This window comes from Nerophis ophidion, linkage group LG14, assembly GCF_033978795.1.
Source record: "Nerophis ophidion isolate RoL-2023_Sa linkage group LG14, RoL_Noph_v1.0, whole genome shotgun sequence".
In the NCBI taxonomy this organism is placed as follows: domain Eukaryota; kingdom Metazoa; phylum Chordata; class Actinopteri; order Syngnathiformes; family Syngnathidae; genus Nerophis; species Nerophis ophidion.
Genome location: NC_084624.1, coordinates 8981770 through 8994981, shown reverse-complemented (window position 1 = coordinate 8994981; position 13212 = coordinate 8981770). Strand labels below are relative to the sequence as shown.

Sequence of the window (13212 nt, the reverse complement as noted above, 5' to 3'; positions counted from 1 at the left end):
AGCATCGAAATCAACAAACATTAATATTATTTTACAGCGAAATCAAACTAGCTTGCCAGGTGGGACACAACTGTATGAAAAAAAATTCAACCAGAGCTCCAAGTTTCTGTAATTAAAAATATGTCTTTGACTGGTATAAAATAGATAGGTTGGATTGGATCAAATCATATACCATTACGGTACTTTAAACATGAATACACTGACCGGATCTCCTTCCACTATGTCCCCTTTGGGACTACGAATCACCATGACGACTTGGGCCTGGAAGGTGATGATCAACACTGGGCCTTGGTCCATCATCTTCCCCATGGCCAACTATAACAAAGACCAAGATAAGGATTTAACACTCAATTAGATCATGGAAGAGTAGTGTGTAATGGTGTATGGTGTGAAAGCTGCTTTTTACATCAGAATACTTACATCAATATTATCAATATCAAGGACTTTGGACTGTAACAGTAACCCCAAACCTTTGGCTTGCTGGATGGGATATGCAAGCTGACTGTAAGTCTGAGGACAGAAACCAAAACAGTCAAGAAAATCCAAAGATAAATTAATGTCCTAATTGGCTAGAAACAAATGATCTAAAGCTCATATAAAACTAGTTCAATTGTGTATGAACTACAAACCCCAAAACCAGACAAGTTGGCACCTTGTGTAAATCGTAGGAAAAACCGAATACAATGATTTCCAAATCCTTTTCAACCTATATTCAATTGAATAGACTGCAAACACAAGATATTTAACGTTCAAAATTTTAGCTCATTTGGAATTTGATGCCTTTCAAAAAAGCTGGCACAAGTGGAAAAAAAAGACTGAGAAAGTTGATGACTGCTCATCAAACACTTATTTGGAACATCCCACAGGTGTGCAGGCTCATTGGGAACAGGTGGGTGCCACGATTGGGTATAAAAGCAGCTTTCATAAAATGCTCAGTCATTCACAACCAAGGATGGGACGAGGGTCACCCCTTTGTGGAGATACGCGGTTTGCGGTCTCATCCGCGGAGTCCGAGGATAAACCGCGGGTCGGGCGGGCGACATGACGAAAAAATAGATTTTAATTAGATTCGGGCGGGTGGCGGTTGAATCATCCGGAAACATTTGATATACATGGTTCTGCGATCGGTATCCTTCGCCTTTCAAAGAGCCATTTAAGACCCGTGTCACAAAGCGAAGAAGACAAAAGGAGACGCTAATATTCTCTAGAGTGACCACCCGCAGTCACCCAGATAATAAGTATTAGGGCGTGCTATGAAGCCATTGACTTTGTCGCCCTCTACAGCATGTACGATCTGCTTGTCAATTCAGCCACATGTGTGTGGCTTCCGCGGCAACACACACACGACTGCAAGGCATACTGGGTGACACAGAGTACACTAATGGTTGTGATATAAACAATTTTAACACTCTTAGTAATATGCGCCACGCTGTGAAGCCACACCAAACAAGATTGACAAACACATTTCGAGAAGACATCCTCCCAGTAACACAACATAAACGCAACACAACAAATACCCAGAATCCTTTGTATCCATGACAGTTCCTGACTATTTTATACACCCCGGTAGCAGCAAACCCCGTCTCCCCCCGACCCCGTGAGTCGGTAAGGTGGGCGGGGTTGGGGGGCGCGAGGGTGTAAAACATATTCAGGAAGTGTCACGAATACAAAGGATTATGGGTATTTGTTCTGTTGCGTTTATGTTGTGTTACTGTGAGGATGTTCTCCCGAAATGTGTTTGTCAATCTTGTTTGGTGTGGCTTCACAGCGTGGCGCATATTAGTAAGTGTTAAAGTTCTTTATATCACAACCATCACTGTACTCTGTGTCACCCAGTATGCCCTTCAATCTTGAACTTGTGATTGCGGAAACTGCACACAACATGATGCCTGACTAACAATCGGTGTGTACATGTTGTTGTAGATGTCAAAGGCAATGACTTCACAGCACGCCCACAACATTGTCATCAGGAAGAACGCCAATTGGATAATCGCGAGAAGTTACTCTGTGAAACGGGTGTAGACAGCTCTGTGAGTGGTAAAGGTGGCCAACCTCAGATGTATTTCAGCGGCCGGATGCGTTTCTGATAAAACGTTGGTTCGGGTGGACGGCGGGTGGATGACGACTTTGGTGACGCGGTTGCGGATGGTATAATTGCCTATCCGCGCATCTCTACCACTTTGTCAACCAACAAGCTATTGCAAGGAATTTAGGGATTTCACCATCTATGGTCTGTAATATCGTCAAAAGGTTCAGAGAATCGGGAAAAATCACTGCTCGTAAGTGGCATGCCTGTGACCTTAGATCCCTCAGGCGGTACTGCATCAAAAACTGACATCAGTGTGTAAAGGATATCACCACATGGGCTCAGGAACACTTCAGAAAACCAGTCAGTAACTAGTCTTTCATGGACGCCCCTGCTTATTGCAAGACCAAGCCACATTCTGCACGTGTTACAACAGCGGGGCTTTGTAGTAAAAGAGTGCAGGTACTAGACCAGCCTGCCTGTAGTCCAGACCTGTCTCCCATTGAAAATGTGTGGCGCAACATGAAGCGTAAAATACAATGGAGACCCCGGATTGTTGAACGACTTAAGCTGTACATCAAGCAAAAAAAAGGGAAATAATTCGACCTGAAAAGCTTCAGAAATGTGTCTCCTTAGTTCCCAAATGTTTACGGAATGTTGTTAAAAGGAAAGGCCATGTAACACAGTGGTAAAAATGCCCCTGTGAAAACTTGTTTGCAATGTGTTGCTGCCATTAAATTCTAAGTTAATGATTATTTGCCTATAAAAATATTCCCGGTAAGTTCCTCAGTTTGAACATTAAATATCTTGCCTTTGCAGTCTATTCAATTGAATATAAGTTGAAAAGGATTTGCAAATCATTGTATTCTCTTTTTATTTACCATTTACACAACATGCCAACTTCACTGGTTTGTGTATGAACTACATAAGAGCTGCAGAAGGTCTGAGAATGAATTAAAGATGTGTCACCTGTGTAAGACTTACCGCTTCATAGCACCAATCCTTTAATACATGCAACTCTCCACGAATCATTGCCTGCAGAAAGAGCAGCAGCACCCAGTTGATTATAATTGATCATTTTCCAGACAGGTTTATGTACTAAACCACAACACCCTGACGTCATTACTGCAAAAAGCTACACTGACTAGGAAGACACGTGGTCTTACTGATTGATATTATAGCAAGTCCTAAATGACTATGGATAACAATTATCTGTAATCTTTTGATTGTATCGGTCACATGAAATAAGCAATATGTCTGCCAATAGCACTTGACTTTAAGTAAGTCACCAGCTCCCATATTGAAACAGTCTAAGTGTTAGAGTGTGGAATAAATGAGTCAAACAGTTCACCTCTAATATGTTTGGGATTATGTCTTTCTCACACTGTTTGAGGAAAGATTCTCTGTCAAATTTGGGGTCTGCCTTCAGGATCTCAGTGAGTACTTCTGAAATCTCCGTCTTGGAGAAAAGACCACCTAGGAAAATAAACAGCAGCAACAAAAGCATTCAGTTCAAACTCGGGCTGTCAAAAATAAAGAGTTAACTCATGTGTTTAATCACACAAAAAATATTGCATTATTCATTTATATTCTCATATTAATCACAATTTATTTTGACCGCACATGCTTTACCGCAACCGTGGATGATTATCTAAAAGGAGGGACTGGTTGATACATAGGCAAAGACCAGGTCACTGCAAGGGTGTCCAAACTACAACCCAAGGGCCAAGTGTGGCTAGTCAGCATCTTCACTTTGGCCCGCAAGACTCATGAGTTTATTAAGGTCATGATGAGGAACCTGACCCACTGGGTGTTTCCACATATACACACTGCAAGAATATATATAATGTAGTAACAGACACCTTCATAACAATATGTAATGTGTTTTATATAAAGTATATGCAAGTATATATACAATGTAATAACAGACACCTTTATAACATTATTAAATTTTGTATATAAAGTATATGCAAGTATATATATATATATATATATATATATATATATATATATATATATATATATATATATATATATACAAAATGTTGTAACAGACACCTTCACAATATATATAATGTAATGAATGACACCTTCATAACAATATGTAATATGTACAATACACACTGCAAGTATATATATAATGTAGTAACAGACACCTTCATATCAATATGTAATATGTTTTATATAAAGTATATGCAAGTATATAGTACATATAATGTAACAGACACCTTCACAATATATATGATGTAATGAAAGACTCTTTCATAACAATATGTAAAATGTACAATATACACACTGCAAGTATATATATAATGTAGTAACAGACACCTTTATAAATATATGTAATATGATTTGTATGAAGTATATACAAGTATAAATATAATGTAATAACAAACACCTTTATAACTATTTATTTTCTATATAAAGTATATGCAAGTATATATATATATATATATATATATATATATATATATATAATGTTGTAACAGACACCTTCAAAAATATATATAATGTAATGAAAGACACCTTCATATCAATATGTAATATGTTTTATATAAAGTATATGCAAGTATATATATAATGTAGTAACAGTGACCTTCATAATATATACAATGTAATAACAAACACCTTCATAACATTATGTATTGTGTTTTATATAAAGTATATGCAAGTATATATATAATGTAGTTACAGACACCTTCATAACAACATGTAATATGTACAATATACACACTGCAAGTATATATATAATGTAGTAACAGACACCTTTATAAATATATGTAATATGATTTGTATGAAGTATGTACAAGTATAAATATAATGTAATAACAAACACCTTTATAACTATTTATTTTCTATATAAAGTATATGCAAGTATATATGTATGTATATATATATATATATATATATATATATAAAGTTGTAACAGACACCTTCAAAATATATATAATGTAATGAAAGACACCTTCATAACAATATATAATATGTACGATATACACACTGCAAGTATATATATAATGTAGCAACAGACACCTTCATATCAATATGTAATATGTTTTATATAATGTATATGCAAGTATATATATAATGTAGTAACAGTGACCTTCATAATATATACAATGTAATAACAAACACCTTCATAACATTATGTATTGTGTATTATATAAAGTATATGCAAGTATATATATAATGTAGTTACAGACACCTTCATAACAACATGTAATATGTACAATATACACACTGCAAGTATATATATAATGTAGTAACAGACACCTTCATAACAATATGTAATATGTACAATATACACACTGCAAGTATATATATAATGTAGTAACAGACACCTTCATAACAATATGTAATATGTACAATATACACACTGCAAGTATATATATAATGTAGTAACAGACACCTTCATAACAATATGTAATATGTACAATATACACACTGCAAGTATATCTATAATGTAGTAACAGACACCTTCATAACAATATGTAATACGTACAATATTTACCGTATTTTGGTCAGTTTATGAATTACCTGATATTCTTTCCTGAGAGCATTTATTTCAGTTTCCATAGCAACACATTTGCGACTTCACAAATGCGTTGTTTCTACTTCCGGAAACAAACGTGAGCGTGTGACTACTTTTGGACAAGGAAGGATTCCCAACCTTCATTTTCTACGCTGAATATACGGAGGATTAACTGCTGCTTATAGAAGCCAGCACGCACAAACCAAAACCCTGGATCAGACGAAAGCTGAGAGAGTGAGGTCGCTCTTACAATAACAATGTTGCTACATTTTGGTTAACATACAGGTTATGGAATGTAAATAAAGTATTGCTGGCAGATCTTAAATGCATCTTTAAAGTGATTTAAAGGTAGAATTTATTGCTCCCATTAGTTGCATTGCCAGCAATGCAAAAACAAAAACATTGTGTCTTCTTGCCTCTCATTGGGATTCTGAACGTTTGGCACAATTTCCATAGAAGTGCAGTTCCCATTCATCCATTTTCTACCGCTTGTCCCTTTCCCCATTTAAGTTCATTTTAATCATGCAAGTGAGCAATAACCTGTGATTAATTTCAAATAATCACTTACTAGTTAGCTAAAGCACTAGTTAAAACACAGACTGACCACAACATTGGCTTAGCTAATGTGACCAATTTTTACAATCCGGTTGTTGAACTAATCTACTGTTTCAGAAAAGACTGAGAATCTCATTACCAAGGAGGTTAGTCACGGCTCTGGATGCCCTGATGAGTGCATTGTCACTCTCATCGTATTTCAGCTTCATGTTTAAGAACCCTACAAAAAGAGAGAAAGGAGACTGAGGACACAATGTGTTGATTATGGATCACTCCTGGAGGAGTGACCATAAGAATCACTATATAGACATGAAGACAGAGCTCTGTTAAACTATTGTGAAATCCACGTAAGTCTACTGCCACCTGCTGCTTGGAAAACAAAATGACATCCACTGCATAGTGCAGGGGTCACCAACCTTTTTGAAACCAAGAGCTATTCTTGGGTACTGATTAATGTGAAGGGCTACCAGTTTGATACACACTTAAATAAATTGTATTTCTGTCTGTCATTCCGTCGTAAAATTTTTTCCTTTTACAGAAGGTTTTTTGTAGAGAATAAATGATGAAAAAAACACTTAATTGAACGATTTAAAAGAGGAGAAAACACGAAAAAAATGAAAATTTAAATTTGAAACATAGTTTATCTTCAATTGACTCTTTAAAATTCAACCGAAAAAAAGAAGAGAAAAACTAGCTAATTTGAATCTTTTTGAAAAAATAAAAAAAATAATTTATGGAACATCATTAGTAGTTTTTCCTGATTAAGATTAATTTTGGAATTTTGATGACATGTTTTAAATAGGTTAAAATCCAATCTGCACTTTGTTAGAATATATAACAAATTGGACCAAGCTATATTTCTAACAAAGACAAATCATTATTTCTTCTAGATTTTCCAAAACAAAAATTTTAAAGGAAATTCAAAAGACTTTGAAATAAGATTTGAATTTGATTCTACAGATTTTTCTGAATATTTTTTTTGAATTTTAATCATAATAAATTTGAAGAAATATTTCACAAATATTCTTCGTAAAAAAAACAGAAGCTAAAATGAAAATTTAAATCAAAATGTATTTATTATTCTTTACAGTAAAAAAAATAAATTTACTTGAACATTGATTTAAATTATCAGGAAAGAAGAGGAAGGAATTTAAAAGGTAAAAAGGTATTTATATGTGTTTAAAAATCCTAAAATCATTTTTGAAGGTTGTATTTTTTCTCCAAAATTATCTTTCTGAAAGTTTTAAGAAGTAGAGTAAAAAAATAAAAAAATTTATTTAAACAAGTGAAGACCAAGTCTTTAAAATATTTTCTTGGATTTTCATATTGTATTTGACTTTTGTCTCTCTTAGAATTAAAAATGTCGAGCAAAGCGAGACCAGCTTGCTAGTAAATAAATAAAATTTAAAAAATGAAGGCAGCTCACTGGTAAGTGCAGCTATTTGAACTATTTTTAGAACAGGCCAGCGGGCGACTCATCTGGTCCTTGTGGGCTACCTGGTGCCCGCGGGCACCGCATTGGTGACCCCTGGCATAGTGCATCTACATATATAAAGCGCTTTGAGTACCTTGAAGGTAGAAAAGCGCTATACAAGTACAACCCATTTATTTATTTATTTTATATAGCATTATTGCATTTGCTTGGTGCGTCTAAAAAGAATGGTAAATCCTAGAGATACATACTGTTAAAAACCATGTTATTGTCTTTGAAGTCCCTCCATTGCTGTTCCCACTTTGAGTCATTGTGGACAACAACACCGACACTTTCCCTGCACCACAACAAAATCAGGGCTATTAAGCTGAAGCATGTACTATATAGCAGTAAAACTACATACCATATTTTCCGGACCCATAGGGCGCACTGCCGATGAATGGTCTATTTTTGATTCTTTTTACATATATAAAACGCACCGGGGATATAGGGCGCATTAAAAGGAGTCATATTATTATTTTTTTTTTATAAATATAACAGACTTCATTGTGGTCTACATAACATGTAACGGTGGTTATTTGGTCAAAATGTTGCATAGATTGTGTTTTACGCATCATCTTCAAGCCACTTTCTGACAGTCGCTTCTTATTTACGTGGCTCACCTTCCGTCATCTTTGTTGTAGTGGTGTAGCGTGCAAGGACGGGAGCGGAATTAGTGTCAAAAGATGGCGCTAACTGTTTTGATGACATTCAGACTTTAGTTCGATCTATAACGGAGCAGCATCTCCTCATCCGGGAACAACACCGAAAATGTATCTTGTGAAAAACCGTCTGACCGGAACGCTCTAATAACTAAAGTTCCTTGGGTTAATTAAAGTAAACTCACTACACCGGTATGTTTTAGTGCTTTCATGGGGAGTTTACTGACAGATATAAGTAAGAACTTTACACTACTTTATATTAGAAATAGCAACAACGGAGGATGACTGTCCCATAACAAGAAGATAGAGAAAAAAAAAGCTACAAAGGCGGACGCACGCAATTTTTCAGGACTTATGCAGATCCCAAATACAGATCAGCCGGTACCAGAAGGTAAGAAAAGTTGCTTTTGCATAATGTCGCAAAACAAAACGCCAGATAATAGGGCTGGGAATCTTTGGGTGTCCCACGATTCGATTCAATATCGATTCTTGGGGTCGCGATTCGATTATATATCGATTTTTTTGATTCAACGCAATTCTCGATTCAAAAACGATTCTCTATTCATTCAATACATATGATTTCAGCAGAATCTACCCCAGTCTGCTGACATGCTAGCAGAGTAGTCGATTAAAGAATAAAAAAAGCTTTTATAATTGTAAAGGACAATGTTTTATCAACTGATTGCAGTAATGTAAATTTGTTTTAACTATTAAAAGAACTAAAAAAATTACTTATTTTATCTTTGTGAAAACATTGGACAGTGTGTTGTCAAGCTTATGAGATGCGATGCAAGTGTAAGCCACTGTGACACTATTGTTCTTTTTTATTATTTTTAAAAATGTCTAATGATAATGTCAGTGAGGGATTTTTAATCACTGCTATGCTGAAATTATAACTAAAATTGATACTGTTGTTGATAATATTCATTTTTGTTTCACTACTTTTGGTTTGTTCTGTGTCGTGTTTGTGTCTCCTCTCAATTGCTCTGTTTATTGCAGTTCTGAGTGTTGCTGGGTCAGGTTTGCTTTTGGAATTGGATTGCATGCACCTGGGGATAGGTTGATTGGCAACACTAAATGGTCCCTAGTGTGTGAATGTGAGTGTGAATGTTGTCTGTCTATCTGTGTTGGCCCTGCGTTGAGGTGGCGACTTGTCCAGAGTGTACCCCGCCTTCCGCCCGATTGTAGCTGAGATAGGCGCCAGCGCCCCCCGCGATCCCAAAAGGGAATAAGCGGTACAAAATGGATGGATGGATGTTATGGTATTGCTGTGTATTGTTTTGTTGGATTGATAAAAAATGAAATAAAAATAAAAATAATAATAAAATCTATTGAAAAAAAAAAAGAGAATCGATTCTGAATCGCACAACGTAAGAATCGCGATTCGTATTCGAATCGATTTTTTCCCACACCCCTACCAGATAATATGTCTTATCTTATACACACACCAAAATAAAACTCCTATGTTGAAGCACGGTACAATCCATCAGGCGGTGCGGCTTAATAGCTTACCAAAGTCGCAATAAAACATTTTTATAGATTTTTGAGCGCCGTGGGAATGTTCTTTATTTTCAATAGAACATATAAAATGTTGATGTTTGTTTACTTGAGTCCTATTGCCATCATATTGCAGTCCCTGAATTGATTGACGTGGACCCCGACTTAAACAAGTTGAAAAACTTATTGGGGTGTTACCATTTAGTGGTCAATTGTACGGAATATGTACTGTACTGTGCAATCTACTAATAAAAGTTTCAATCAATCAATCAGTGGCCTTGTGGGTAGAGTGTCCGCCCTGAGATCAGTAGGTTGTGAGTTCAAATCCCGGCCGAGTCATACCAAAGACTATAAAAATGGGACCCATTACCTCCCTGCTTGGCACTCAGCATTAAGGGTTGGAATTGGGGGTTAAATCACCATAAATGATTCCCGGGCGCGGCACCGCTGCTGCCCACTGCTCCCCTCACCTCCCAGGGGGTGATCAAGGTGATAGGTCAAATGCAGAGAATAATTTCACCACATCTAGTATGTGTGTGACAATCATTGGTACTTTAACTTAAAAAGTCTACAAGTTTCTATTATGTTGACCGCCATCTACTGGTCACACTTATTACACCACATAACAAATAAAATAGCTTTGTGGTGGGTAAGCTCAACCAAACGTATTCCTTACATTAGGCGCACAGTTGAATTTTGAGAAAAAAAATTAAATTTAAGTGCACCTTATTGTCCGGAAAATACATATGTATTGTATTCACAGCTGGAACAACTTACGTATTCGGCTCAAACACTACAGTGTCATCAGCAGCTCCTTTGGACGAAAAATCACTCCTCTTCCTCAGCTGAGAAGGAGCTCTATACGGTCCGGCATCACCCACGTGGATCTCCTTCTTCATGTTCTCCACACCCTGAATGGATGACACACAGCTTTTAAAATCATCACTGATGCAGCTTAGAAATTCAACTTGCCGAATAATGTGATTTGAGTGCAAGACAGAGTAAGAGTGGAACAGAACAACAAGTATAAAACCATGACCCAGTTCTTCAGCCCCTGTCACAGTCAGCTGGGCAGTAACAATACCACAAACAAGCCAGGAACAAAGCAAAGAGCAACAGAATAGAAGAAAGCAAAGCCAGTAGCTCCTATGTGTCAAAATCAAGGCCCGCGGTCCAGATCTGGCCCGCAAATTAATGATCTATGGCTCCCGGGATGAAACATACTTGCCAACCCTCCCAGTTTTTCCTGGAGACTCCCGAATTTCAGTGCCCCTCCCGGGGCAACCATTCTCCCGGAATTCTCCTGATTTCCACCCAGACAACTGCATTGGAGGCGTGCCTTAAAAGGACTGCCTCTAACCTGTCGTTACGTCCGATTTTCGTCCATACGTACAGCGCATCGGCAAAGTCACATGATATATGCGGCTTTTGCACACAAACTTAAGTGAATGCATAGCATACTTGGTCAACAGCCATACAGGTCACACTGAGGGTGGGCGTTTAAACAACTTTAACACTGTTACAAATATATGCCACATTGTGAACCCACACCAAACAAGAATGACAAACACATTTCGGGTAGAACATCCGCACCGTAACACAACATAAACACAACAGAACAAGTACCCAGAACCCCTTGCAGCACTTACTCTTCCGGGACGCTACAATATACGCCTACCCAATTCGGAGGTCTCGAGGTTGGCAAGTATTGGATGATATTTGATTAGTATTAGAAGCGGCCCACGGGCCACAGCCGCCTGCTGCTGTTTTTGCGTGCACCAATACTCCATCAGTGTTGGCGCTAAGAATTTTCAAAATGACCCCATCAAGTCATAAAAAATGGGATCCCACAGTAAATGTCTGGGGTCCCACTTTTTTGTAACCATTTTTAAAAACAAATGATAAATGTATGCATTTTCCTGTTGTAGCTGACATTCTATATTGTTTTAGAAAAAGGTTGTCATAAACGATAGTTATTTCATAAAAAAAAAATAATAATACATAAGAAAAGACATTTTTATGTGTCTGTATATTTATTTATTCAGTTATAATCAATCAATGTTTATTTATACAGCCCTAAATCACGAGTGTCTCAAAGGGCTGCACAAGCCACAACGACATCCGCGGATCAGCGCCCACATAAGGGCAAGGAAAAACTCACAACACAGTGGGACGTCGATGAGAATGACGATGAGAAACCTTGGAGAGGACCACAAATGTGGGGGAGACCGTTGCAATGGACCTCGAGTGGGTCTGACATAATAGTTTGAGTCCAGTCCATAGTGGATCTAACATAATAGTGTGAGAGTCCAGTCCATAGTGGATCTAACATAATAGTGTGAGAGTCCAGTCCATAGTGGATCTAACATAATAGTGTGAGTCCAGTCCATAGTGGATCTAACATAATAGTGTGTGAGTCCACTCCATAGTGGATCTAACATAATAGTGTGAGAGTCCAGTCCATAGTGGATCTAACATAATAGTGTGTGAGTCCACTCCATAGTGGATCTAACATAATAGTGTGAGAGTCCAGTCCATAGTGGATCTAACATAATAGTGTGTGAGTCCACTCCATAGTGGATCTAACATAATAGTGTGAGTCCAGTCCATAGTGGATCTAACATAATAGTGAGAGTCCAGTCCATAATGGATCTAATATAATAGTGTGAGAGTCCAGTTCATAGTGGATCTAACATAATAGTGAGAGGCCAGTCCATAGTGGATCTAACATAATAGTAAGAGTCCAGTCCATAGTGGATCTAACATAATAGTGAGAGTCCAGTCCATAGTGGATCTAACATAATAGTGAGAGTCTAGCCCATAATGGATCTAACATAATAGTGAGAGAGTCCAGTCCATAGTGGATCCAACATAATAGTGTGAGAGTCCAGTCCATAGTGGATCTAACATAATAGTGTGAGAGTCCAGTCCATAGTGGATCTAACATAATAGTGTGAGAGTCCACTCCATAGTGGATCTAACATAATAGTGTGACAGTCCAGTCCATAGTGGATCAAACATAATAATGTGAGAGTCCAGACCATAGTGGATCAAACATAATAATGTGAGAGTCCAGACCATAGTGGATCTAACATAATAGTGAGAGTCCAGTCCATAGTGGATCTAACATAATAGTGAGAGTCCAGTCCATAGTGGATCTAACATAATAGTGAGAGTCCAGTCCATAGTGGATCTAACATAATAGTGAGAGTCCAGTCCATAGTGGATCCAACATAATAGTGAGAGTCCAGTCCATATTGGATCTAACATAATAGTGAGAGTCCAGTCCATAGTGGATCCAACATAATAGTGTGAGAGTCCAGTCCATAGTGGATCTAACATAATAGTGTGAGAGTCCAGTCCATAGTGGATGTAACATAATAGTGAGAGTCCAGTCCATAGTGGATCTAACATAATAGTGAGAGTCCAGTCCATAGTGGATCTAACATAATAGTGAGAGTCCAGTCCA

The 13212-nt window shown here is 37.2% G+C and overlaps 1 protein-coding gene across 1 annotated transcript in view; it reads right to left on the bottom strand.

The window, feature by feature from the left end:
- LOC133568075 (mitochondrial import inner membrane translocase subunit TIM44-like) overlaps window positions 1-13212 on the bottom strand; it is a 39808-nt gene that overhangs the window by 10248 nt on the left and 16348 nt on the right. The window contains exons 6-12 of the mRNA XM_061919782.1: window positions 10521-10654; window positions 7797-7882; window positions 6253-6333; window positions 3378-3502; window positions 3011-3061; window positions 421-510; window positions 205-315 (exon numbers count right to left, since the gene is read on the bottom strand). Coding sequence (XP_061775766.1) covers window positions 205-315; window positions 421-510; window positions 3011-3061; window positions 3378-3502; window positions 6253-6333; window positions 7797-7882; window positions 10521-10654 — 678 coding nt within the window. The remainder of the gene's footprint in view (window positions 1-204; window positions 316-420; window positions 511-3010; window positions 3062-3377; window positions 3503-6252; window positions 6334-7796; window positions 7883-10520; window positions 10655-13212) is intronic.